This window comes from Dipodomys merriami, unplaced genomic scaffold (assembly GCF_024711535.1).
Source record: "Dipodomys merriami isolate MVZ:Mamm:240054 unplaced genomic scaffold, mDipMer1.0.p SCAF_68, whole genome shotgun sequence".
Taxonomy (NCBI): domain Eukaryota; kingdom Metazoa; phylum Chordata; class Mammalia; order Rodentia; family Heteromyidae; genus Dipodomys; species Dipodomys merriami.
This window is the reverse complement of record NW_027206268.1, coordinates 1,249,168-1,276,187: the sequence shown is the minus strand read 5'-3', so window position 1 is coordinate 1,276,187 and position 27,020 is coordinate 1,249,168. Positions and strand designations below refer to the sequence as shown.

General features: G+C 41.7%; 1 protein-coding gene across 4 annotated transcripts in view; it reads right to left on the bottom strand.

The window, feature by feature from the left end:
• Atp2c1 (ATPase secretory pathway Ca2+ transporting 1) overlaps positions 1–27,020 on the bottom strand; it is an 88,592-nt gene that overhangs the window by 25,828 nt on the left and 35,744 nt on the right. For all 4 annotated transcript variants that reach the window (XM_070005398.1, XM_070005395.1, XM_070005397.1 and 1 more), the window contains 12 exons: positions 24,229–24,339; positions 22,147–22,263; positions 19,135–19,224; positions 18,127–18,162; positions 12,501–12,562; positions 11,532–11,640; positions 8,086–8,241; positions 7,220–7,288; positions 6,589–6,664; positions 5,510–5,576; positions 2,363–2,487; positions 649–746 (listed from right to left, as the gene is read on the bottom strand). In XM_070005398.1, the coding sequence (XP_069861499.1) occupies positions 649–746; positions 2,363–2,487; positions 5,510–5,576; positions 6,589–6,664; positions 7,220–7,288; positions 8,086–8,241; positions 11,532–11,640; positions 12,501–12,562; positions 18,127–18,162; positions 19,135–19,224; positions 22,147–22,263; positions 24,229–24,339 (1,116 nt within the window). The remainder of the gene's footprint in view (positions 1–648; positions 747–2,362; positions 2,488–5,509; positions 5,577–6,588; positions 6,665–7,219; positions 7,289–8,085; positions 8,242–11,531; positions 11,641–12,500; positions 12,563–18,126; positions 18,163–19,134; positions 19,225–22,146; positions 22,264–24,228; positions 24,340–27,020) is intronic.

The following is a 27,020-nucleotide window of genomic DNA, read 5'->3' as shown; positions in this document are numbered from 1 at the left end:
AGCACCCAGGCCCCGAGTTCAAGCCCCAGGGCCAGGGAAAAAAAAGCTCAGTGACATCACTCAGGGTGGGTTCAAGACTCATGACTAACTAAAAAAAAAAAAAAAGAATATTTGTAGCCAGGCACTGGTGGCTCATAACTATAATCCTAGATACTCAGGAGGCTGAGATCTGAGGGTGACGGTTCAAAGCCAGCCCGGGCAGGAAAGTCCACGAGACTCTTATCTCCAATAAACCACTAGAAAACTGGAAGTGGCGCTGTGGCTCAAGTGGTAGAGCGCTTGCCTTGAGCTGAAGAGCACAGGGACAGCGCCCAAGCCCAGAGTTCAAGCCCCACAACCGGAGGAAAAAAAAAAAAAAAAAAAGAATATTTGTTAGTAATTAGACCAAATATAGACTTCACTTTCAGCTAGTGATGAACTTAAACAGATACTGTCCTCTGGTTACAATATGAAACTGACAGGTAAATCATGAAAATCTCGATACGGAACTAAATTTAAATGCACATAACACTATATTCCTCTCACATATTAACATTTACAAGGAACTCAAAGCAATTACCCTACATCAAACATTTAAGCCAACCTGCTCAAAGTAACCTCAACAAAAGCAAACTGTTGGTGGGAAAACACACTTAAAATTATAAGTACCTCAGCATGCACTCCATCTGAAGTGAATATGTGAGTGACGGTCATCTCATTCTTCGTCAATGTTCCAGTTTTATCTGAACAAATCACATTGCAGCAGCCTAAAGAACAAATCATTGTGTGTCATCAAAGGAACCAAGGAGAAAAACGAGTTGAATCAGAAAATAAATCAGACTAGAACCTTGTCCTAGTTCTCTGAATTTTACTGAGAACTCCTCTGATCATTTTAATTTTTCACATTATGCTTGGTTCGTCATAAGGTAAAGTTTCTGAAATTAAAGATAAAAACTGAATTTCTTATTATTTAAGTTTCTACAGTTACTTCGTATTACTTTATATAACAATTTTATAGAACATAATTGGGGAAGTTTGGAGGGTTCTTTTTTTTTTTTTGGTTGGTTGGTCATGGGGCTTGAACTCTGGGCCTAAGCACGGTCCCTCAGCTCTTCAGCTTAAGCCTAGCACTCTACCACTTGAGCCACAGTGCCACTTCTGGTTTTCTGGTGGTTTTATTGGAGATAAGAGTCCCACGGACTTTCCTGCCCGTGCTGGCTTTGAACCGTGATCCTCAGATCTCAGGCTCCTGAATAGCTAGGATGACAGGCGTGAGCACCAGCGCCTGACTCTGGAGGATTCTTTTTTTTTTTTTTTTGGTCAGTCATGGGGCCTGAACTCCGGGCCTGGGCGCTGTCCCTCAGCTCTTCAGCTCAAGGCTAGTGTTCTACCACCTGAGCCACAGCACCACTTCCATTTTTTTCTGCTTATGTGGTGCTGAGGAATGGAACCCAGGCCTCATGCATGCAAGGCAAGTGCTCTACCACTGAGCCACCTTCCCAGCTCTAGAGGAGTCTTATATATCAACTCTGCAATTTTTTCAAAAACGTTTTCCAAGGTCTTTGACCTTCTCAATACTAAAATGCAAACTAGAAATTAAATTTAATACATTTTGAATAGCCTCATTTTCTTAAAAAAATGCAAGTTTTACAGGTTATCAGGAAGTTATGCTACAGCATTATAGATAGTATATGTTACTTTCTTATAATCAAATTCAACTCAAGATCTGTAATAACAAATTATTTTCCTTGACATGTCAAAAAATACCACTATTGGGGCTGGGAAGGTGGCTCAGTGGTAGAGCTCTTGCCTTGCATGCCTGAGGTCCTGGGTTCGATTCCTCAGCACCACATAAGCAAAAAGAAAAAAGCCGGAAGTGGCGCTGTGGCTCAAGTGGTAGAGCGCTAGCCTTGAGCTGAAGAGCTGAGGGACAGCGCCCAGGCCCAGAGTTCAGGCCCTACAACCGGAACCCCCCCCCCCAAAAAAAAAAAAAAAAACACTATTGGGCCAGGCACTGGTGGCTCACACCTGTCATCCTAGCTACTCAGAAGGCTGAGATCTGAGGATCACGGTTCAAAGCCAGCAGGAGCAACAAAGTCCATGAGACTCTGATCTCTAATAAACCACCAGAAAACCAGAAGTGGCACTGTGGCTCAAGTGGTAGAGCGCTCACCTTGAGCTGAAGGGCTGAGGGACAACGCCCAGGCCCAGAGTTCAAGCCCCACAACCACCAAAAAATAAAACTATTAATTTTACTTTTAAGATTTTATTTGCCAGATGGTATTTTAAAATTATCTTTAGCATTAGAACATTCCATAAAGTATAAGGCCAAGTTTCCTGGTGACCTGGCTCAGAGTGTCATTGCGCAATGTGTCTTCCTTACCCAGGGTTTCCACAATAGGCAGTTTCTTCACAATGGCTCTTTTCTTCACCATTCTCATGACTCCAAGGGCTAGCGTCACCGTGACCACAATGGGCAGCCCTTCAGGAATTGCAGCTACAGCCAAACTATAACCAACACACACACATACTGTCAGCTACATGGCTACAACTGCAATAATTTGAAGGTGACACTGAAGGCTATACAATGTGAAATTCAAACAGCTGGCTCTCAAAATTGGAACTTTGCAAAGAGGGAAGAGAGGCTGCATTACTGAGTATCAACTAGCACATCATTAAACAATATAGGTTCCACAATGAAATTGTTTTGTATCCCAGGCTTCACCTCGTTTTAACTCGTGTGTGATCTGGGTAACTGGCTGCTTATTGATCCACCTCTAGAGTTTAGTTTCCTGGTCGCTAAAGTACGATAAGATCAGGGCTGGGAATGTGGCTTAGTGGTAGAGTGCTTGTCTTGCATGCATGGAGCCCTGGGTTTGACTCCTCTGGTAAAGTGCTTGTCTTGCTTGCCTGGATCCCTGGGTTCGACTCCTTGGAACCACATACACAGAAAAAGCCAGAAGTGGCGCTGTGGCTCACGTGGTAGCTAGCCTTGAGCGAAAGAAGCTCCAGGACAGTGCCCAGGCCCTGAGTTCAAACCCCCAGACTGGCAAAAAAAAAAAAGAAGAAGAAGAAGAAAGAAAAAAGAAAAAAAGTATGGTAAGAACAGATATTTAAAAAAAAAGTGTAATGAATGTTTGTAGCAACATTATTCACAATGCCTATCAACTGATGAATGCCTAAAATTGTGATATCCTTAAAATGCAGTTACATCAGTCATGAAAAGAAATCTTGGCATGTGCTATCTGGATGCTGTAACGTCACAAGCAATACAAAAACACAACACAGGGAGGGAGCTGCAGGCAGCCGTGAGATGGCTATGTGTCTGTCCTACCTCCTACCAAATGATTTCTCAGGTCTAACACAGCCTGACAGGGTAAGTGCAAAACAGTCCCCACTCCTGCTTTAGAGTAAGTGGATTGTTTCTCTTTGTCTGTAGAAATACAATGTGTTCCCTCATCAATTCAGGAGGATGAGACAATTCACAGTACTGACAAGGACTCATGGTCCTGAGATGTTAATTATATGCTTAATTTCACCCCATTGTCAGCCCACAATGCTTCCATCTAGTTCTCTGCATTCATGTATTGATTTGTGTAATAACTGTGAAGCCTTCTCTGTCAATTATCCTCTTTGCCATTATGTGCAAAGTAGAAAATCCTGAATTTTCACCCTCGTTCAATGAATACTATAACAACATTTAAAAAAAAAAAAAAAAAAAAAGAAACCTACAAAGATTGTGTCTCCAGACTTCTTTTACATCTTTTTAAGTCGATGATGTGATAATTTGGCCAACACAAAAAGATAACGGATAGTGACAATTTTTTTGAGGGGGGACAGAGGGGGTCAGTCATGAGCATGAATTCTGGGCTTGGGTGCTGTCCATGGGCTTTTCAGCTCAAGGCGAGCATTCTACCACTTGAGCCACAGCGCCACTTCTGGTTTTCTGGTGGTTCACTGGAGATAGTCTCATGGACTTTCCTGCCCAGGCTGGCTTTGAACTGTGATCCTCAGATCTCAGCCTCCTGAGTAGCTAGGATGACAGGGGAGAGTCACTGGTTCCCGCAATGACAATCTACTTTATCACTGCATCAACCTTCCAGGAAATTTCATCCTTCTACAGTCTTATTTAGTACATTTGGAAATAAATATTAAAATAATTCTTAGGGTAATGAGATACCAAGATATTTCAAGAAATGGAAAAATTAGATGATCAGCTATCCAATATTGTATTTGAGACTTATAAAGTAGTCCAATGGATCCACATTATAATCACAAAATTAAATGACTTTTTTCCTATCAATATTCTTTTTTTTTTTTTTTTTTTTTGCTTATGTGGTGCTGAGGAATCAAACCCAGGGCCTCAGGCATGCAAGGCAAGCGCTCTACCACTGAGCCACCTTCCCAGCCCCAATATTCTTAAATTTCATATCTAGAAGACCTTAAAGAAAAAGCATAAAGGTCATATGTTTGTCGACCTTTACAAACAGTTGAAATCACTCAAAACCAAATCCTCAAAACTCTAATTGGGTCTAATTATGTCAACAGTATTTAAAACTCATGCCCCATGTTTTTAATTAATTTTATTTTTTTATTTAGCTAGTTAGTTAGTTGGTCGTGGGCTTTAACTGGGCCTGGGTACTGTTCCTCACCAGTTTAGCTCAAGGCTAGAGCTCCACCTCTTGAGCCACAGCGCCACTTCTGGTTTTTTGAGTGGTTTACTGGAAATAAGAGTCTCACAGACTTTCCTGCCTGGGCTGGCTTTGAACCACGATCCTCAGATCTCAGCCTCCTGAATAGCTAGGATTAATTGGTTGCAGTCCTGGGGTGTAAACCTCAAGGTCTGGGTGCTGTCCCTGAGCTTTTTGTGCTCAAGGCTAACACACAATGAATCCAGCTCCACTTCCAGCTTTTGGTGGTTAATTGGAGACAGGAGTCTCACAGACTTCGATACTGCTGGCTCCAAACCACAATTCTCATATCGCAGCCTCCTGAGAAGCTAGGATGCTAAGCATAAGCTACTGGCACCCGGCTAACTCCTATTTTTAACCCCTATTTTATACCTATTTTTAAACCACACACTTCAAAAATGTACTTCTGCTCCTCTATGTAATGTATTCCTTTCCCATACCACAGTACTTTTTACTTCTTAAGTCTTTCTGCCTATTTCTTTAATCTTTTCAATTTGTCTTGAAATACATGTATTTTTGTTCTAATATTTTAACTTTTACTTCCTAGGCCTTGGAGGAGATGCCACCTGCGATCTCTCTCCTGTAGGATGCCTGAGGTGAGTGTTATGTGATTCTGGGTTAGTAATTCCAGGCATCTAGTGCCTATATTCTTCTCTAGCATTTAGGTAGATTCTTACTTTCCTTTCAGATCACTTCTCATGGGTTTTCAACTATTTAAGTAGAGGTATTCTATTCATATGGGCTTCATGTAATACTCCATAATGAAAGGTAAGCTAAGTCTAGCAAAGAAGTAAGAGAGGCAAAGAAATTTCACTTACAGACAAGGTATAAGAACTTACCTTACACTAATAGTAAACATTTCCAGAATGTCTTTTCCTAGCAACCAGCCAACCAACATGATGATACCTAGAACAAAACCAAATAGCTAGTTTTTTCCTTCCTTAAAAAAACCACCTGTAAGCGATGAAATAACAAATCGAGGTGCCTTGAATTAAAAGAGTATTATAATAGCAAGATTTTTATAAAACTCCATTAAGCTGGGGGATTAAAGTTAACACTGGTCTAAAGTAATGCTGTCCATGTACATAGCACATGCAGAAACCTTTGGTTCCAGGCATTGCATTCATCCCTCAAAACAATAGTATGTTCCAAGAAAATACTACCACTAATGAAAACAAAGAAGCAGACCAAGACAGTATGTGGAGTTTCCATTTGCCAGCGAAGTTGCAAAAACAAATGCTATGATCTTATTTTTTATAACTCAATACCAGAAGTCACTTGTGAAGGTTGTACTGCATGTGACCTGGCTCAAAGTATGATATAATGTATAACCCCTGGAACTGCAGTGACATTTAAAAACAACTATAGGCGTGGCATTTTAAAACACTTAAAAGCAAACTAATCATGATCTGTACTCCCTACTTTAACCTTTTTATCATAAAATGGGTAAAATGTATACCACCAAATTTATTAGGAACAAGAACATACTGCATTATCAGAGGTTTGATAAAAGGCAGTAACAGTGCTCAAAAGGTCCAAAATCGAAAACTACATGAACAACCATTGACTCAATAATTTTGCTTCTAAAAATTTAAGGAAATGACAAATGTTTACAACAAGATAGATACACTGAAGAATAGCTTGTGTGAGGAAAAATAATCTGAAAAGATAGTCATATTATAGATTCATAAAATGCAACCTTTGAATTTGTTTTAGGTGAGCATCTGTTGAATAACTGGGGGAAAAGCCAGCCTGGAGGTGTGGCTTCAATGGTAGTGCTCCAGTCAAGCAAGCAAGCTGAGAGAGCACAAGGCCCCAGGTTCAAGCCTTGGGACCAGCACAAAAGCAAACAAACAAACAAATAAAGAAACAAACCCAAGTGAAAAATATAATACATACATACTCACTCTTCTCTTACCTATTATACCAAAGGAGTAAAAGGACAGCTGCTTTCCCAAGAGGTCCATGCTCTTCTGCAGAGGGGTTTTTGGCGCCTTCACAAATTAGAAAAAGAGTGTCACCCCAATTAGCTCCAAGCACGATTACGGGAAAAGTAACTAAAAAGGGGCAGGGCGCATGGCTCAAGTGTCAGTAAGCAAGGAAGACCCGAGTATCATAGGAGAGGGGGAATTTTATCCTTAATTCCCTTAGGACAAGAGTATCTTACAGGTCCTTTGTCAATCCCACATACATACTTGGAGACTTTTCAACAATACACAAAAAAGCTATTAAATAAATTTCTACTGTAAACAATGAATCAAAATCACAATCTTCTAAAAATACTGGAAGTGTAAATTCAGGCCCTTCCTTGTTGATTTTTTTTTCAAATTTTCTTATGATTTATCTGAATTTTATTTTTCATATTTTATTCCACATATTTTTGCATTATTTTTTATATTCTAGGCATATCAGTTCTAAGCAAAAGTTGAGTGATATTCTGAATAAAACATTTTTTTCTAGAATATCTAAAAGAGCCCGTAAATGTTCTCTTTTCCTCTAGAGAATTCCAACTTTGAGAGAAATATATCTTTCACCTATCAAGTACTCACTTCCTCTGCTTGCATCATTTTAAAAACCTCTCCAAATTCAGAATTTTCTCCAGTTCCAATGACAATACCCTAAGAGGAAAGTCCAGAAAAATCCATTTACATTCAGATGGAATCAATTCTCCCAACCAAAGGCGTTTAAAAAGCAAAAAGCCTTTCATTTCCTTTCTTCAAAGTCTTACCCACAGACCTGACATACGCATCCTAAGGTTCCCTCAGCAAATTGATTTTTTATATTTCTATCATTAATAATTATATTTCATATATATTATATATCATATTATATATGACATATTTCATATATATTCATATATGTTACATTTTGTCATATTTAATACTGAATTAAGGTTCATTTTTGCCCATTAATATGTGCAGAAATTCAAATCTCATACTCAATAGATGATAGTCTATAATTTCTTGTCCCCTCCTATGTTGTTGAATGCTATTCTCAGTCAAATTTGAGAATCCAGGAAACAAAATAATTGAAATCAACCAATGAGTCAATAATGTGATTAGAACATTATAATCAGGCAAGGCACCGGTGGCTCATGCCTGTAATCCTAGCTACTCAGGCAGCTGAGATCTGAGGATTGTGGTTCAAAGCCAGCCCGGGCAGGAAAGTCTGGGATTGTCTTATCTCCAATAAACCACTTGAAAACCAGAAGTGGCGCTGTGGCTCAAGTGGTAGAGCACTGGGCTTGAGCTGAAGAGCTGAGGGACAGTGTCCAGGCCCAAAGTTCAAGCCCCACGACTGACTGACTAAATAAATAAATACAATATACATAAAATTAGCAAATGAATATACAGAAAATCATTAAAAAAAAAAAAAAAACCAAAACAGCCTTTTTCAAAAGAAGAAAGAAAATCACCTTTGCTTTGCCACATCGGACCAGAGTTCCCATGAAGGCAATGTTACTTCTTGAGGCGAGATCTCCATTAGTGGCTGCTGGCTGGGGAGCTGTTACTTTAGAGCAAGGTGTTGTCTCTCCTGTCAAGCTAGACTCATCAATGGAAAGGTCCACAGCCTAGGGGACAGAGGCATTCCATAAACACAGAGCTGAGCTGCATGTCATTGCTCATAAGCACCATTTTTAATTCAAATATCACCACTGCTTTAACTATGTCTTTCATCTTTTATTCACTACTCAAGACCAGAAGCAGTTCAGTCAAAAAAAATTTTAATGAAGCCACAAAGTCTGAGACCTGAAAAAACACGATGCTATGATATGGTAAGACCACATTAAACTGAAATTCAAAGTACAATGAAGGAAGCTGGGTGCTGGTGGCCCACACCTGTCATCCTAGCTGCTCAGGAGGCTGAGATCTGAGGATCACGGTTCAAACCCAGACACGGCAGCAAAGTCCATGAGACTCTTACATTCAATAAACTACCAATAAAGCTGGAAATGGAGCTGTAGTTCAAGTGGTAGGGCACTATAGCCTTGAGCGCAAAAGCTGAGGGACAGATCCCAGGCTGAGCACAAGCCCCACAACCAGCAAAAAGAAAGAGGAAAAATACACAAAGGAGACATTATCTAAGACTCCATAGAAAGAAAACTTCCCTCGTTTTTGTCATACTTCCTAATGTTCTGGAAGTGTGTTTGGCAGATTCAAGCCAACTCTAACGAAAAGATGATAGAGGAGTGAAAGGTACTAAAAGTGACAAGCATTATTAAGGGCTCTGTTTTCACAGACTTCTTGTTCTACACCCCTACCTTTATTCCAAATTAAAGTTTGCAAGAATCCATGCAGATTACCACTACCGAAGTACCTTTTGACTTTACAACAGTGGTCAATTCTGAGGATTTCACTTACAGTGTAATGAAGTATCTATTTACCTACCCAAGCTTAAAAAAAAAAAATCATTTTATATATGGAAAATGCTATAGGTGTGACCTGCCTCTTTCCAAAAGTATAGTGCACAGATGGGTGAACCTAAGCATGGGGTGTAATAGAACAGATGACTAACTGGTAGATACACACGAAGTAGGTTATATCCTTAAGCCTGAAGCCTGACAGAAGTAAAGCCATTTTATCCCCCAAGGAAAATGGTCCCCTGGCCCCAGAATTGTGGTTTGCTCAAGCAGGTTTTGCAAAAAGCTGTTTGCTCATCAAGTTCTGCAATTCCCCAAAAATGTGCCAGCCCCCCAGGAATCCAGGAAGTTAAGTCTGTATTTACTGAGAATGCTTAATTTCACTTCTGTATCAGCTTTGCTAAACAAAGAAAAAAAATGCAGTTTGTGTCTTTAAAAACTAACTCTGAGGGCTGGGAAGGTGGCTCAGTGGTAGAGTGCTTGCCTTGCATGCATGGGGCCCTCAGCACCACATAAGCAAAAAAAGCCAAAAGTGGTGCTGTGGCTCAAGTGGTAGAGCGCTCACCTTGAGCTGAAGAGCTGAGGGACAGTGCCCAGGCCCAGAGTTCAAGACCCATGGCTGACAAAAAAACAACAAAAAAAGACTAACTCTGAGCTATCTCAGTGCTGCACAATTTGGGAAGTCTACACCCGTGTACAGCCGCAGGCCTGTGGAGGCAACTACAAAGATTCCTATAATTCAGCTTATTAATTGTGGCGTTCTTTGTTTTCCTGCTGATTGGGATACAACACATACACACATACATACACAGACAGACGGGGGGGGGGGGGGGAGATACTGGATCTAATTAAGTTTTAGAAATGCGTTAATAGCTAAACAGCTTTCCTTATTGCAGTACTATTCGAAACCTTCACTACATTAGTGTCAATCACCTTAAGAGGATACAGAAACAGCAGGGCTTCTCAAAGTGCAATCCCATCACTTTCTATAGGAAGAAAGAATAGAAAGTCACCTTTATTTCTCCCAACTGTCATGGGGCTGGAACTCAAGGCCTGGGCGCTGTCCCTGAGCTTTTTTCACACAAGGCTTAGTGCTCTACCACTTTGAGCTACAGTGCCACTTCTGGTTTTCTGGAGACTAAGTGGAGTTAAGAGTCTCAGAGTCTCACAGACTTTCCTGCCCAGGCTGGCTTTGAAATGTGATCCTCAAGACCTCAGCCTCTTAAGTAGCTAAGGTTATAAGCATGGGCCTCTGGCACACCAGACTTTTAAAAAGAAAAGAAAGATCAGGCTTCATTGACCTTATTAGTGAGCTAGCTCCTCTGTTTTTAGCCTTAGCAGAACAATTTGAGAGAACTTTTAGTTAAACCAGACTTTTCTAGCAAAGACACTATACTTGTCTAATACAAAAGAAAAGTTGATAGAGAAGCGTGGGCCCCTTGGGGGAAGGAGGAGGGTTTCTATATGACTATAAAACTCATAATGAAAACTCACATTATCACAAAAATATAAATAATAGCATTCACTGCCCAAAACTGCAAAGACTATTTTCTAATCCAGGCACCAGCGGCTCATGCCTATAATCCTAGCTACTCAGGAGACTTGAAACCAGCCCCAGCAGGAAAGTCCATTTAGATACTTATCTCTGATAAATCACACACACACACACACACACACACACACACACACACACACACACACACACACACACACACACACACACACACACACACACACACACACACACACACACACACACACACACACACACACACACACACACACACACACACACACACACACACACACACACACACACACACACACACCCCTGAAAGTGACACTGTGGCTCAAGTGGTAGAGTGCTAGCCTTGAGCAAAAGGAGTTCAGGGACAGTGCCCGGGGCCTGAGTTGAAGCCCCAGGACCAGCAAAAAAGAAGAAAATAATATTTTCTATGTTGCCAAGTTATTTTCTCTTAATGGTGATGATGAGAGTTTTCACAAGCAGTTTGGGGGAAAGGAGAAAGAAGGTGACTATTTCTAACAAAAGAGATATTTAGTAAATGAAGCAAGCCTATCAGAGTGTTACCAGGTCTCAGGCTAAGAGTCATTCTCTGATGCCAACCACATCACAAGTACTTCTCCCTTCTCTAAGTTTCCTATTCTTTGAACCTTTCTAACTTGACTGCTCGATCTTATTTTCTGGTGATTTATGTATACCTAAGTGTGCATCCTTATCATTAGAATTTTCTGTTTCCTATTCTACCTAATGTGTAAATTTCCATAAGATCTGCTGATTCTCTACATGGGTTATGTCATGAGATTTTATAGAAGGGATAGGTATATTTCCAGGAAAGCACATGTTTGTATCTGTTCCTTTTTAAACTAAAAATATCAAACGTTTCAAACCAGCTAGATGATAACCCTTAAAACTGCTACTGCTTATCTTGTGACTGACATGCAAGTAATTTCTCTTCTTACACATACAACCTCAAACTTACCTCAAACAAGCGTAAATCAGCAGGAACTCTGTCCCCCACAGAAAGGCAAACTGTGTCACCTGGAACCAAGTCTCGGGCAAGTGTATGCTCCAATTTTCCTTCCCGCACACTAAGCAAAACAGAAATGATAAGTCAAAGAAAGCCACGCTACTTATCTAAATCATTCCCAATGGCTTGTCTGAAAAAGAGCATCAATATCACCACTTTGAAGGCAGTATGTCAAGTAGAAGTACTAAAATGTAGACTGTTTATATGCTCTGATGACAGAAAATTCATAGAAAGAAGAGTTCGAATGTGGGCTGGGAAGGTGGCTCAGTGTTAGAGCGCTTGCCTTGCATACATGAGGCCCTGGCTTCGATTCCTCAGTACCACATAAGCAAAAAGAAAAAAGCCGGATGCTGGGAAGGTGGCTCAGTGGTAGAGTGCTTGCCTTGCATGCATGAGGCCTGGGTTCGATTCCTCAGCACCACATAAGCAGTGAAAGCCGGAAGTGGGGCTGAGGCTCAAGTGGTAGAGTGCTAGTCTACAGCTGAAGAGCTGAGGGACAGTGCCCAGGCCCAAAGTTCAGGCCCCACGGAAAAAAAAAAAAAAAAAGAGTTCAAATGTAAAATGTGAAACTAAAACAACACCCTTAATCGCGTGGGGATGTTAGCACTCTCCTCAGTACAATGATCAACATGCACAAACACATGAAATATCTGCTGCATACAACCACCTCAGAAACATTAGCATTATTAGAACAAGTTGTTTGCTGGAAATAGACGTCACTGCAGTCCAGTCTCTTAATACATCAATCTAGAGAATCAGCTACACTGTTCAGAGCAGAAAATAATTTTCATTTCAGACTTAGAATTTCTTCCTTACATTGAGACAAACTGGGTTTACAACACTGCTTATACTGGTCACATTCAGCTTGATCTTACAGGGATAGAAATCTTGCAGGAGAAAAAAAAAAAAGACGGGTCATACCAATGACATTCTGGTGGCATAAGTTTACTCAGTTCTTCAAGAGATTTTTCTGAACGATATTCCTATTCAAAATGAAACAAAAGCAGGAATTAGTATTAATAAAACCCTCACAAAAATTACATCTATATTCCCATGAACACATTCAATTTAGACTTGTATACTAATCTCAGGAAGAACTGAGACTTCCCAAATGCTTACCTTTTCCTTTACTTTAGCATCTATTCCTAACCCATGCAAACATCCCTATTAGGGCTTGGAGACATGAGCTGCTCATACACATGGGTGGACAAGAAGTGAACTTTGTGTTGTCCTTTTCCTCTGTGCCTCCAATCAAAACTTAATACTGTGGGTGGAGGCATGGCTCAGTTCGGAGAGTACCAGCAAATGCGCAAAAGCGTCAGGTACCAAGTTTTGAGTTCATCTCAGAGTTCATACTATGGCTAGATGTTTAGAACATACTATCGTGGATGTTGAGTTCCAGTTGCTACAGAGAAATTTCATTTGCAGGTAGGAGTTAAGAGACACAGAAGAGGCTGGGCACCGGTGGATCCTGCCTGTCCCTCCTAGCTACTCAGGAGGCTGAGATTTGAGAATCATGGTGCAAAACCAGCCCAGGCAGGAAAGTCCTTGAGACTCTTATCTTCAATAAAACAATCAGAAAACCAGAAATGGCACTGTGGCTCAAGTGGTAGAGCGATAGCCTTAAGCTAAAGAGTTCAGGGACAGCGCATAGGCTTGGAGTTCAAGCCCCACAACTGACCAAAAAAAAAATGAGAGAGATAGAAGAGAATAAACTCTACCATACCACCATTTTTATTGAATCCATTTCTCTGATGGACAAGTTTTGAAGAACAGCTGCTAAAGCTGTTCCTGATTTCAACATGGCTGCTTTCACATTACAGTACCATAAAGATGAAGTAACTCAAGACATTTACAGACTTTCTGGTTTTTATAGGAGTGTTTCTAGTTTACAGAGAAGAAAAGGAAGGCTGATGGCTGGACTTAAAAGCTACAGTTTAGCCACATGCCTATATCCTAACTACTAAGGAGGCTGACATCTGAGGATCATGGTTCGAAGCCAGCCCGAGCAGAAAAGTCCCCGTGAGACTCTTATCTCCAATGAACCACTCGAAAACTAGAAGTGACACTGTGGCTCAAAGTGGTAGAGTACTAGCATTCAGAACAAAGAGACCCAGGGACAGCATCCAGGCCCTGAGTTCAAGCCCCATGACCAAAATAAAAAAGGAAACTGAGGATCCTCCTTCCTTCCCCATGCATACAGCTTGCCTATGTCCAACTCGTTGGGAGCAGGTCCATGTCAGTCATCCTTCCTGGTTTGACAACAGTGTGAGATAGCCCGCCATCACCAGTGCTTTCTCCAGTGAGCTCTGTGTAAAGCTTTTGTGTGTTTACCACTCTTTTCCACATGGGTCAGAATTTCAGTCCCTTAACCTCCTTGGACCTCCATAGGACTTTCTTTTTGGAGTACTTATCTAGCATTAACTTAATCAGCTGCCTGTCCCAAGATTTCTGACCCTCCTATGGTCATACCTTGTCCTTGCTGTAGGAATCAATCAAAAGACATCTCCTACTGAAAAGCTACTGGCGGAAAATCAACACCTAATCTTCTATTTGCAGAACTTGTAACGATGTCTCCTGCTAGTCCCGGATTCTAGAAATCTCATTATAAAGGCTTACTTTTCAAGGGCTGGGAAGGTGGCTCCATTGTAGAGTGCTTGCCTTGCACGTATGAGGCCCTGGGTTTGATTCCTCAGCACCACATAAACAGAAAAAGCCGGAAGTGGCACTGTGGCTCAAGCGCTAGAGCGCTAGCCTTGAGCTGAAGAGCTGAGGAACAGTGCCCAGGTGCAGAGTTCAGGCCCCACAACCAACCAAAAAAAAAAAAAAAAAGTTTATTTTCACAAAATTATTTTTCTGGATAAACAATTGGGCTAACCTTGTTGGATGTACTCTCAGAACCACCATGATTACTCATAAAAGATCAAAAGAATTACATGCTCAGTGATTCTTCACAGTTCTAGGAAGGTGGACAGGCTTTCTAGGTGAGTGTACCTCTATAATTTCTTCCTCCGGACAAAAACCTACTATCACCTACTACCAATGGGTGCCTGCCAATGGCTCACACCTATAATCCTAGCTACTCAGGAGGGTGAGACCTGAGGATCGCAGTTCAAAGCCAGTCTGGGAAGGAAACTCTGTGAGACTCTTTTTTTTTTTGGTCTGTCATGGGGTTGAACTCTGGGCCTGAGCGCTGTCCCTCAGCTCTTCAACTCAAGGCTAGCGCTCTACCACTTGAGCTACAGCACCACTTCTAATTTTCTGGTGGTTTATTGGAGATAGGAGTCTCACGGACTTTCCTGCCCAGGCTGGCTTTGAACTGAGATCCTCAGACCTCAGCCTCTTAAGTAGCTAGGATTATAGGCGTGAGCCACTCTGTGAGACTCTTATCTCCAAAAACCCACTAGAAAACCAGAAGTGGCACTGTGGCTCAAGCGCTAAGAGCACTTGCCTAGAGCTTAAGAGTACAGGGACAGTGCCCAAGCCGAGTTCAAGGCCTACAACCGACAAAAAAAAATAATGTGGGGGGGACCTGAGAATGTGGCTCAGTAGTAAAGAGCTTGTATATCATGCATAAAGCCCTGGGTTTGATTCTTCAGTACCACATACACAGAAAAGGCCAGAAGTGGTGGCGTGGCTCAAGTAATACAGCACTAGCCTTGAGCAAAAAGACAGAGCCCAGCCGGGCGCTGGTGGCTCACGCCTGTAATCCTAGCTACTCAGGAGGCTGAGATCTGAGGATCACGGTTCAAAGCCAGCCCGGGCAGGAGAGACCGTGAGACTCCTATCTCCAATAAACCACCAGAAAACCGGAAGTGGCGCTGTAGCTCAAGTGGTAGAGCGCTCGCCTTGAGCTGAAGAGCTGAGGGACAGCGCCCAGGCCCAGAGTTCATGCCCCACGACCGACAAAAAAAAAAAAAAAAAAAAAAAGACAGAGCCCAGGCCCTGAGTTCAAGCTGCAGGACTGGCAAAAAAGGAAAAAAGAAAAGAAAAAAAAAGTTCCCAATGTGTACTCATGACTGGATTTTTTGTTTTGTTCTGTTTTGAGGTTGTGGGGCTTGAACTCAGGGCCTGGGTGCTGTCCCTCAGCTCTTCAGCTCAAGGCGAGTGCTCTACCACTTGAGCCACAGCATCACTTCCAGTTTTCTGGTGGTTAATGGGGTATAAGAGTTTCACAGACTTTCCTGCCCAGGCTGGCTTTGAACCCCAATCCTCAGATCTCAGCCTCCTGAGTAGCTAGGATGACAGGTGTGAGCCACCAGCGCCCAGCATGACTGGATTTTTTTTTTTTTTTTTTTTTGTCGGTCGTGGGGCCTGAACTCTGGGCCTGGGCGCTGTCTCTCAGCTCTTCAGCTCAAGGCGAGCACTCTACCACTTGAGCTACAGCGCCACTTCCGGTTTTCTGGTGGTTTATTGGAGATAGGAGTCTCACAGTCTCTGCTGCCCGGGCTGGCTTTGAACCACGATCCTCAGATCTCAGCCTCCTGAGTAGCTAGGATTACAGGCGTGAGCCACCAGCGCCCGACTATGACTGGATTTTTTTTAAGTAAAAATTGCTAAACTTTTTAATGTGGCTACTCTAGCTTTGAAGAATGAACCATAAGCTATGTGCTTTCCTGTATTAATGCACAATTGATTACTTTTGGAATGTGAGTAAAATGACAAAAAAGCAAACAATTACAATTCTCATAATTACTTTGAATCTTACATTTTAATATTCAATGTACAAACCTAATGTTAGAAAAAATGAAAATGTATTAGTGTGTTCAAAAAGCCTACAGTAATTCTTTTTTTCTTGAAATATGAGGCTTTGATCTCAAGGCCATGCACTTGTTAGCCAAGCCTCCAGTCCTTTGCTTTGCTTTATCTTCTAGATAGGTCTCTCACTTTTGCCTGAAGCCAGCCTCAGACTGTAATCCTCCTACTTCCCAAGAAACTGGGATTGCAGAAATGCCTACTATACCGGGTTTCTCTCTCTCTCTTTTTTTTTTTTTTGCCAGTCATGGGGCCTAAACTCTGGGCCTGGGCGCTGTCTCTCAGCATTTCAGCTCAAAGCTAGTGCTCTACCACTTAAGCCACAGCACCACTTCTGGCTTTTTCTGCTTATGTGGTGCTGAGGAATCAAACCCAGGGCTTCATGCATGCAAGGCAAGCACTCTACCACCTTCCCAGGCCCTTCCCCTCTACCCTCCACCGTTTCTCTCTTTATGAGATAGGGCCTGGGAGAATTTTTTGCCCAGGCTTGCATCAGCGCGTAATCCTCCAATCTCCACTTCCAGCATAGCTGGTATTTCAAGTGTAAACTGGCCACATCCAGCCCAAGAGTATATAATTTTGAGTGATTAAAAGTTAAGATAATTGAACCTTATAATTAGATAATTTCATATTTGGTATCTAATGGCCACTGAAGTCAAAGACAATCATCTGTATGTAACATCTAATTTAGTAATGGTTTAATGGAATAAATTTTCTTAGAAAGAACAAAGAATGGACGAGGAGATGTGGCAAGCCCTCCAATGGCAGACATTCTTCCAATCAACCGGAAGTATGTGAACTAAGCCTGGGGTGTTCTGGACTATTTCCATCCTCACACACTAGCCCACAGCAGTAGGTCAGACACACCCTCCAAACCTGGTGGCTCCCGCCTGTCATCCTAGCTACTCAACAGCCTGAACAGTCTGAGGATCATGACTAAAAGCCAGCCTGGACAAAAAAGCCCCGTGAGATTCTTATCTCCAATTAACCACCAGAAAACTAGAAATGAAGCTGTGGCTCAAGTAGTAGAGTGCTAGCCTTGAGCAAATGGAGCTTGGAGGCAGTTCAAGTCCCAGGGCCAACAAAAAAGAATAAACAAAACAAAACAAAAAAAGAGGGGGCTGGGAAGGTGGCTCAGTGGTAGAGTGCTTGCCTTGCATGCCTGAGGTCCTGGGTTCGATTCCTCAGCACCACATAAGCAAAAAGAAAAAAGCCGGAAGTGGCGCTGTGATTCAAGTGGTAGAGCGCTAGCCTTGAGCTGAAGAGCTGAGGGACAGCGCCCAGGCCCAGAGTTCAGGCCCCCACGACCGGACCCAAAAAATAAATAAATAAAAAGAAAAGTAAGGAATTTTCTTCAAATGGTATTTAATAAATGAACCAATTAATTCTATACTCTTTTGTTGTTTCATTGAGACTTAGCTCTAATAGGTACTAAAACATCACAATGTAATAAAACTATAAACCCTGATCTAATTTTTTAATTGGAATAATAAAAAGCTATTGCTAGAATTTATTTCTACTCCTGTGCTTCACTATTTCCATCTGCTCCAGTAATTCTTCAAGACAGACAAATAAAGTAAATTTTGTTCATCTCACTATCTAGATCAAAGCAACCCTTCCTCTTATAATCTTCCCTGCATCATTGTCTGGGTCTGAAACCATTTCAAGAACGCAGAAGGAATTATTAGGATATGCATTACCACCCCATAACAGCTCAAAGTCTTTTCATAAGCCAATCTGATCTTGTTTCGGTAATTAACATACCACTTTTATGTTGACAAAACTTACTCACCTGAACAAAGGCAACGGTAACAACAATAAGTATTGCCTAAACAGAACAGAGAGACAGCCTTTTAAAATCACACGTTAGTGAGAAGGAACTGTTAAAACATGTTTTACTTTTCAGACTACAGATTTCAAACGCTGAGCTAGGTTGGAGAAGAAACCCTAGCTTTGCCCTGAGGCCTGTCAGGGAAGAACCTGCCGTCCCAGGCAGCTCTGAGCCACTGGGGAAAGTATCCGAACTCACGGCAGCATACAACCATTTGCCCAGAACTCCAGCTATCGCTTGGAAGCCTGAATTTTATCATTAATATCATTAATGACTATTTCACCTAAAAGAATATTCCGCCTCACCAACAACTGCCTTGAGATAATCATGGTGCTTCTACAAACGCAAGTATGTTGCACAGCTCTGTATTAAAAAGGTATGTGCTCAAAGCAAGATTTAATCAAATTAATTTTTACTGTTCTATCAAAAATCTTTTTTTTTTTTAAATTAGCCTTCAAACTCACCACCCTCCTGCACGCACCTGCCATGCAGCTAGGATTACTGGCATGTATCATCATGCCCAGACGTCAAAACATACACTAAATGAAAATAGGGCTAGTAACCATTGTGGGCCATTACTCTGACTTGTGCTAAGGCTCTACCTGTTTTTATACACCATTACTTTTTGTGCCTTTAATTTCCTAGGTCAGGTTTCAGTTCACCGATTAGCTTAAGTATTATCAACTGGGAAGCAGAAGAAATCTTAAGGATGGCTAAGAAGTTATTGTATTTCCTGTCTATGAAGCGATCCGATTGTTAAATCGCTTGTCGTGGGTGCCATCACTTTATTCAAGATTACTATAACGCCTGGGTACGGTGGTGCACACCTGCATTCCCGGCTGGTCAGGAAGCTGAGACACCATGTGCTCTCAGGAGGTTCAAGATCAGTCATCGTTGTTCAAAGTAAGTAGTACTCCCATTGAAGTAGTTCATCAATAGATTAAAATGCACACCCGGGCCTATACTCACCACAGTGATACTGACGGCATCATCAAACTGATGCATTAAAACACTGATGACTGCGGAAGCCAGAAGCAGCATAATAAGGGGGTTTTTAAACTGAAAGCAAAAAACAAACAGCGGTTCAATACTTTATTAATGACGGTTCTGTTCTATTCACCAAAGGCTTTACTTAAAATAAACTGTAAGGACATAAGTTAAAAATGATGACAGCTGGGCACTGGTGGCTCACGCCTGTCATCCCGGCTACTTGGGAGGCTGAGATCTGAGGATCGCAGTTCAAAGCCAGCCCAGGGCAGGAAAGTCCATGAGACTCTCATCTCCAATAAACCACCAAAAAACCAGAAGTGGTGCTGTGGTTCAAGTGGTAGAGCGCTCGCCTTGAGCTGAAGAGCTGAGGGACAATGCCCAGGCCCAGAGTTCAAGCCCCATGACCGACCAAAAAAATAAGATCCTGCAGATCAAGTGGCATAGAATCTTTTCTCCCCTCAATAAGGAATTACTTGTTTAGTAAACCAACCCTGCTAGTTGCAATTGGCCACAGGGTGGTAAAATTTTTTACATTAATGTAATTGTTAAAAATAAGAAGACAAAAAACCCTATAAGTCTTCCTTTAAAAAGTATGATAATTGAAGGAGAAAAAGATTAGGACAATGATAAAATAATTACAAATAGCTATCATTATCTATCATCACCTATTACTACCAACTAAGGTTATTACCATTTTATAATGGAATTAAGGGAGAAGATAATAGAGATCACACAGCAGGTAAGAAATGAAATTGTAATTTACACCACGGCACTTGGGGTTTAAATGATCAAACAACTAATTTTCTAAGCTAGCCATCATTACCTTAAAATGAATTAGCATTCCTATTCTTTAAAAAGTATAAATTCAGCTGAGCACTAGAGGCTTACACCTGTAATCCTATCTATGCAGGAAGCTAAGAAATGGGGATCTCGGTTCAAAGCCAGCCTACGCAGTAACGTCCATGAGACTCTTATCTCCAACTAACCACCAAAAAGCCAGAAGTGGAGCATCTTAAACAGAACAGAATATCTTAAATAAAACATCTTAAACAAACAAACAAACAAAAAAGACCATCTTAAACAAAAAAAAAAAAAAAAAAAAAAGCTAAGAGACAGGGCCTAGTCCTGAATTTAATATCCAGTACCAACACACAGAAAAAGTGTAAGCATAGTATTTGCAAAAGAGCTTTTTGCTTCATGTAATTTATCAATACAGAAAAAATGCAGCCCAGCACCAGTGACTCACACCTGTCATCCTAGCTACTCAGGAGGCTTAGTTCTGAGGATCGCAGTTAGAAAAGTCCATGAGACTCTTATCTCCATTAACCTCCAGAAAACTAGAAGTGGTGTTGTAGCTCAAGTAGAGCGCTCACCTTGAGATGAAGAACTCAGGGAGAGCACCCAGCCGAGCAGTCAAGCCCCACGACCAACAACAACAAAAAAGTTACAAACTAAAACTTACAGGAATTCCAACCTAACTGTAAATCCTAACAAATGGAAATTTGTATTTCCTAAGCGGGTAAATCCTAACAAATGGAAATTTGTATTTCCTAAGCAGGCGCCAGTGGTTTATGCCTGTAATCCTAACTACTGAGGAGGCTGAGATCTGAGGATTTCAGTTCGAAGCCAGCCCAAGCAGGAAAGTCCCTGTGAGACTCTTATCTCCAATTAACCACCAGAAAACCAGAAGTGGTGCTGTGGCTCAAGTGGTAGAGCCCTCACTTGAGTTGAAGAGCTAAGGGACAATGCACAGGCCCAGAGTTCAAGACCCACATAGACAAAACAGATACACACACACACACACACACACACACACACACACACACACACACACACACACACACACACACACACACACACACACACACACACACACACACACACACACAATTTTCTGAGCTAGGAATGTGGCTTAAGAGCTAAGGGACAATGCACAGGCCCAGAGTTCAAGACCCACATAGACAAAACAGATACACACACACACACACACACACACACACACACACACACACACACACACACACACACACACACACACACACACACACACACACACACACACACACACACACACAATTTTCTGAGCTAGGAATGTGGCTTAAGAGCTAAGGGACAATGCACAGGCCCAGAGTTCAAGACCCACATAGACAAAACAGATACACACACACACACACACACACACACACACACACACACACACACACACACACACACACACACACACACACACACACACACACACACACACAATTTTCTGAGCTAGGAATGTGGCTTAATGGTAGAGTGCTTGCCTAGTTTGCAGGAAGACCTGGGTTCAATTCCTCAGTACCACATAAAAAGCCAGAAGTGGCACTGTGGCGTAAGTGATAAGGATGCTAGCCTTGAGTAAAACAAGCTCAGTGACAGTGACTAGGCCCTGAGTTCAAGCCCCAGGGTGGGGGAAAAAAAACTCCTGCCAGGCTTTGGTGGCTCATGCCTATAATTCTAGCTACTCAGGACATTGAGACTGGAAAATAACAGTTTGAAGCCAGCCTAGGCAGAAAAGTCCCTGTGAAACTCTTATCTCCAATTAACCACTCAAAAACTGGAAATGCCATTGTGGTTCAAGTGGCAGAAGCCTCTTGCACACAAAAAGGCTCAAGGACAGCGCCTAAGCCCCAAGTTCAAGCTCCACAACCAACAACAACAACATCAACAACAACAGTTATTTCCTGCCAGGCTTTGTCATCCTAGCCCCTCAGGAGGCTGAGATCTGAGGACTGCAGTTCGAAGCCAGCCCAGGCAGGAAAGCCTGTGAAACTTCTATCTCCAATGAACCACCAGCAAATCAGAAGTGGAGCTGTGGCTCAAAATGGTAGAGCACTAGCCTGAGCACAAAAACCTCAGGGATGGTACCACGATCAACAATAAGAAAAGTTACTTCCTTTCAATCGCCTTATTAAAGCAGACAAATGAGTTACAAAGCAGAGAAGGAAGCAAAACAAGTCTTACCTGAGAAATATATTTCTTCCACAGTGGTTCATCTTCACTGATATCAAACTCGTTCCAGCCATGGAAGGCTCGCCTGTGACTAACTTCACATTTGTTTAACCCATTCTGAAGATCAGCCTATTAAGAGTTTACAAAGAAAAGTTATCGACAACATTAGCACGGAACAAAACAATACTACCAAAGAGTGTGAGTGGCCTGTGGTCACAAGACAGGAAGCTAGTCTGTAGTGACAGAAAGCTCCCCTGTGGCTGCCGGGGACCAGAAGCCGTACATGACAAGAGCTGAGTACAATAGGACACAAGGAAGCTTTCTAGAGGCATACCAATGTTCTGTGTCTTAATAATCATGGCAGTTGCATTTCTCAAATGGTATACTCCGGAGTGTTGTATTATGTAAATTTTACCTTAACAGGATTTATTTTTTAATATAAATAAGGAGTGTTTAGCAAACTTGTTTTCCTATAGTAAAAAAAAGGAATACAAACCAGCTGTAATAACTCAGTGAAAGTAAAATATCACTACATTTTTTAAAAATGTATTTCTCATTTATGTTTTTGCCAGTCCTGGGGCTTGAACTTAGGGCCTGGGCACTGTCCCTGAGCTTCTTTTGCTCAAGGCTAGCCTTCTCCCACTTGAGCCACAGCACCATTTCTGGATTTTTCTGTGTATGTGGTACTGAGGAATCAAACCCAGGGCCTCATGCATGCTAGGCGAGCACTCTACCACTAAGTCACATTCCCAGCCCCAAGATTAAGCTTATTCTTGAAATACAACAGTACTTCTCTGATACCTAATATCACTAATTCCTTTACTGTCTCTCCTGAGTTTATGACTAAAAAATGAAATTTCAAAGCAGGGCGCCAGTGACTCATGCCTATAATCCTAGCTACTCAGGTTGCTGAGATTTAAGGATCACAGTTCAAAGCCAGCCCAGGCAGGAAAATCCATGAGACTCTGATCTCCAATGAACCACCGGAAAACCGGACATGGCACTGTGGCTCAAGTGGTAGAGCCCTCACCTTGAGCTGAAGAGCTCAGGGTCAGTGCACAGGCCTAGAGTTCAAGACCCACAACCCCTCCCTCCCCCCAAAAAAATAAATTTCATGGAGTCCATCAAAAAACATTTTCCTAGCCAGTGGCTTAATAATTCAGTTTAGTAATCAAGCCATTCAAAATTTAAAGCATATTTTAAATAACTGATGTTAGATATAAGTATAAATAATTTTTAAGCCCTCAAAAGTAAGCAGCCATGTTTTTAATGCCACTATTAAAATATGTGGATGTCCAAAGGAAAAGTTAAAAATGCTCTTTTATGTTTGAATATATTATACTTTTGAAAACTGGGAAGAGAATTGCATTAGCTATTAAAATTTATTTTCAGCTATGAACTTGTTCTTAGCTTTTGCTTTACTTTACAAAACTGCTCCCTTTCCCACTCCCACCCCCCCACACACACACAAAAAAAAGAAAGAAAAGATAAAACTGGGCATTGGTGGCTCCTACCTACTTAAGACGCTGAGATCTGAGTATTTTGAAACAAGACCAGGCAATAAAGCCTGTGAGACTCCAATAAACTCAAAAAAAAAAAAAGAAGAAGAAGAAGGCAGAAGTAGAACTGGGGTTCAAGTGATAGAGCAGTAGGCTTGAGCAAAAGAAGCTCAAGGACAGTGCCCAGGCCCTGAGTTCAAGCCCTGCGTATCAGCACAGGAAGAAAAAAGAAAGAAAAAAGATGAATTTCTAATGCTACTGTGTCACTAACTACATTGATTATTTTCCTAACCCACGAATGCATACTCAGCCCTAACTAATAGTTCCTGGTCATGCTAATGATGTAGAGCCATGATATCCCATCAAGTGCCCCGTAGCCACATACAGCTATTGAAGTTCATTAAAATGAAATTCACTTTCTCGGTCAGGCTAAACGCATTCCAAGTCATAGAGTCATGTTTAACTCGTGACTGTTACTTTGGAAAGCACAGAAGCACACCATGCACTTGCTGAAGCGAATTCCATGGGACAGCACTGACTCAGAGGCCAGTGACTGACGCGCTCTCTGCGCCCTTCCTCCCACCAAAGCACTTACTTGGAGAATGCCTGCAACCTCACTGACGGGTAATTCACTTGCTTTCTTTGATGTCAGTACAGGAATCATTGTCTCATTTTCACCATTAGGTATTTTTTGAAAACGTGCAACCTAGGAAATAAAACCAAAGGAAAATCTCAATACTGAATATGATGCAGTGCAGAACAGCAAATAAAAAAATTCAAACATCCACAGCAACTTCTCTCCTACAGTGCTACACTAATGAGCCGCTAGTCCTAATAAAACTTTATACTAACCACATGCTGTTTTTCTTGAAAGTGTATTTCAAAAGTTAAGCCACAATACCAGCTAGACCACAAAATCTTCACATTAAACAGATGCTATTTCCTCATCAACACAGAGTTAAAAGGAAACCAGATGTCCTGCCTATTCAGATTCTGACGATTACACATAATCATAATCCTCTCAACTCATTATGTTTAACATGAGAAACACGGGTACGGCTAAGCTTTCTCCATTTTAACTACTCCTGTGATCAGCCCATTTCTTTTCTCCACAGAAAAAGACACCTGGCTAACTCTTCTTCCAAAGCACCAAGACAGCAAGTAAGACTTAAAAATCTACTCCCCCAGACCAGAAGACAAATCAGAAGACAAGTCAAGGATACACAGGTTAGTGAGTAGGCTAGAAACACAGAGGAAGTCTCAGAAATGACAGCCACCAGGATGCCTATTTGATCTCCATGCAGTTTTAGAAGCGTCTATAGATAAAGTATCTAACGACAAACCTCCCATCTAGATTTGCCTTTGACTCTAAGCTCAGATTCCTTATAAACAAGCAGTTTTGAATGAGTAGAGGGAGATAAAAGCTCCTTGCTACTAGAAAGAAGGTAAACACTTCTGTGGGTGCACATTTACTTGATTAAAAAAATACTGATAAAATGATCATGGCACTGCTAAAACACAGCTTACTAAGCTTTCAGACAAAAATCTTTTCAAACTGAAAAAAAAAAAATCAACATTTTTAAAAGAAAATACTTTCCTGAAAAGTTTAAGCATAAAATCTATAGTGTCAGTAAAAGGCCTGTCTCTACAAAGAACGTTCAATTGACTATGGAAAAAAAAAATAGCTGAGAGGGATAAAAGATATTCCCTGGCTGGGAAGGTGGCTCTGTGGTAGAGCGCTTGCCTTGCATGCATGAGGCTCTGGGTTCCATTCCTCAGCACCACATAAGCAGAAAAAGCTGGAAGTGGCACTGTGGCTCAAGTGGTAGAGAGCGCTCGCCTTGAGCTGAAGAGCTGAGGGACAGCGTCCAGGCCCAGAATTCAGGCCCCACAACCGACAAAAAAAAAAAAATTTCCCTCAATCTGATTAAGTTTCTGGAACTAAACACAGGCTTTGTAATCTCATTTATTAAAAAGGCATTGTTGAATGTTTCCGAAGGATTTTTCCACTTTTAATAAGAAGCTATTAGTGACTAAAAATTCTGAAGAAACCGTAGGTTACCTTTCATTACAAGTATTGAATTTTGTAACATAATATTACTTAAACCTGAATTTTATAAACAACATAGAAATATTTTAAACCTAGTGAAAGCCCGGTGCTGGTGGCTCATGCCTATCATCCTAGCTACTCAGGAGGCTGAGATCTGAGGGTCACGTTTTAAAGCCAGCCATGACAGGAAAGTCTGTGAGACTCTTATCTCTAATAAACCAGTAGAAAACCGGAAGTGGCGCTGTGGCTGAAGCAGTAGAGCACTTGTCTTGAGCTGAAGAGCACAGGGACAGTGCCCAGGCCCAGAGTTCAAGCCCCACAACTGACCAAAAAAAAATAAAAAACAACTAGTGAAATGCTCTTATTTCAAATTCAAGAAACTAAAACAAGAAACCATTTGCAAGCTGAATACTAAGAAAATCTTTTGGCAGTTGGTACGTGTGCAGGCCTTACATTTCAAAACATTTTTACCTAACACCCCTCAGGAACATTCCCATGAGTTTCGTGGGTCTGAAAAAGCCAAAAATCTCAGCAGAAGAAAATGAGATTATTATACGGGGCTGGGAAGGTGGCTCAGTGGTACAGCGCTTGCCTTGCATGCTCGAGGCCCTGGGTTCGATTCCTCAGCACCACATAAGCAAAAAGAAAAAAGCTGGAAGTGGCGCTGTGGCTCAAGTGGTAGAGCGCTAGCCTTGAGCTGAAGAGCCCAGGCCCAGAGTTCAGGCCCCACTACCAGACCCCCCCCCAAAAAAAAAGAAAATGAGATTATTTCATTTGCCTAAGGATAAGACACAGAGGGAACACTGTGAAAATTCACTGAACATCCCAAAGGCTCCCTGAACACTGCAAATGTGTTCACAAGTGGAAGTGGACTGAGCAAATGGAAAACAACATCATTCCGTCTAGATGGAGGATCGCATTTAATGCCGTCATTCCAAGTTGACCAGCAAGTGAAGCAGAAAGCAGTAGAAATACCTTTGCAAATACAAGGGAGGCAATGAAAATAAGGCACGTGGGGATTGCTCAGGGAGTTTTATGTGTTAGTTCTGGGGTTCTGAACTCAGGGTTTCGTGCTGGATTGTCGGGCACTCCACCAACTGAGTTACGCTGTCAGTTCTGGTAATTACATGGTTAACTGGGGATGACAGTCTAGTGGCCTTTTCTGCCAAGGCTGGCTTTGCACCTCCATCATCCCATCTGAGCTTCCTGAATAGCTAGGGTTATAAGCAGAAGCCACCAGCATCCATTGCTCATAGGAAGCTTGATGAAAGCATTGTTTCTGTAAGCCTTTACCCTTGACTGTGGTACAAAGGAGCCACCGAGACACAAAGCAGGAA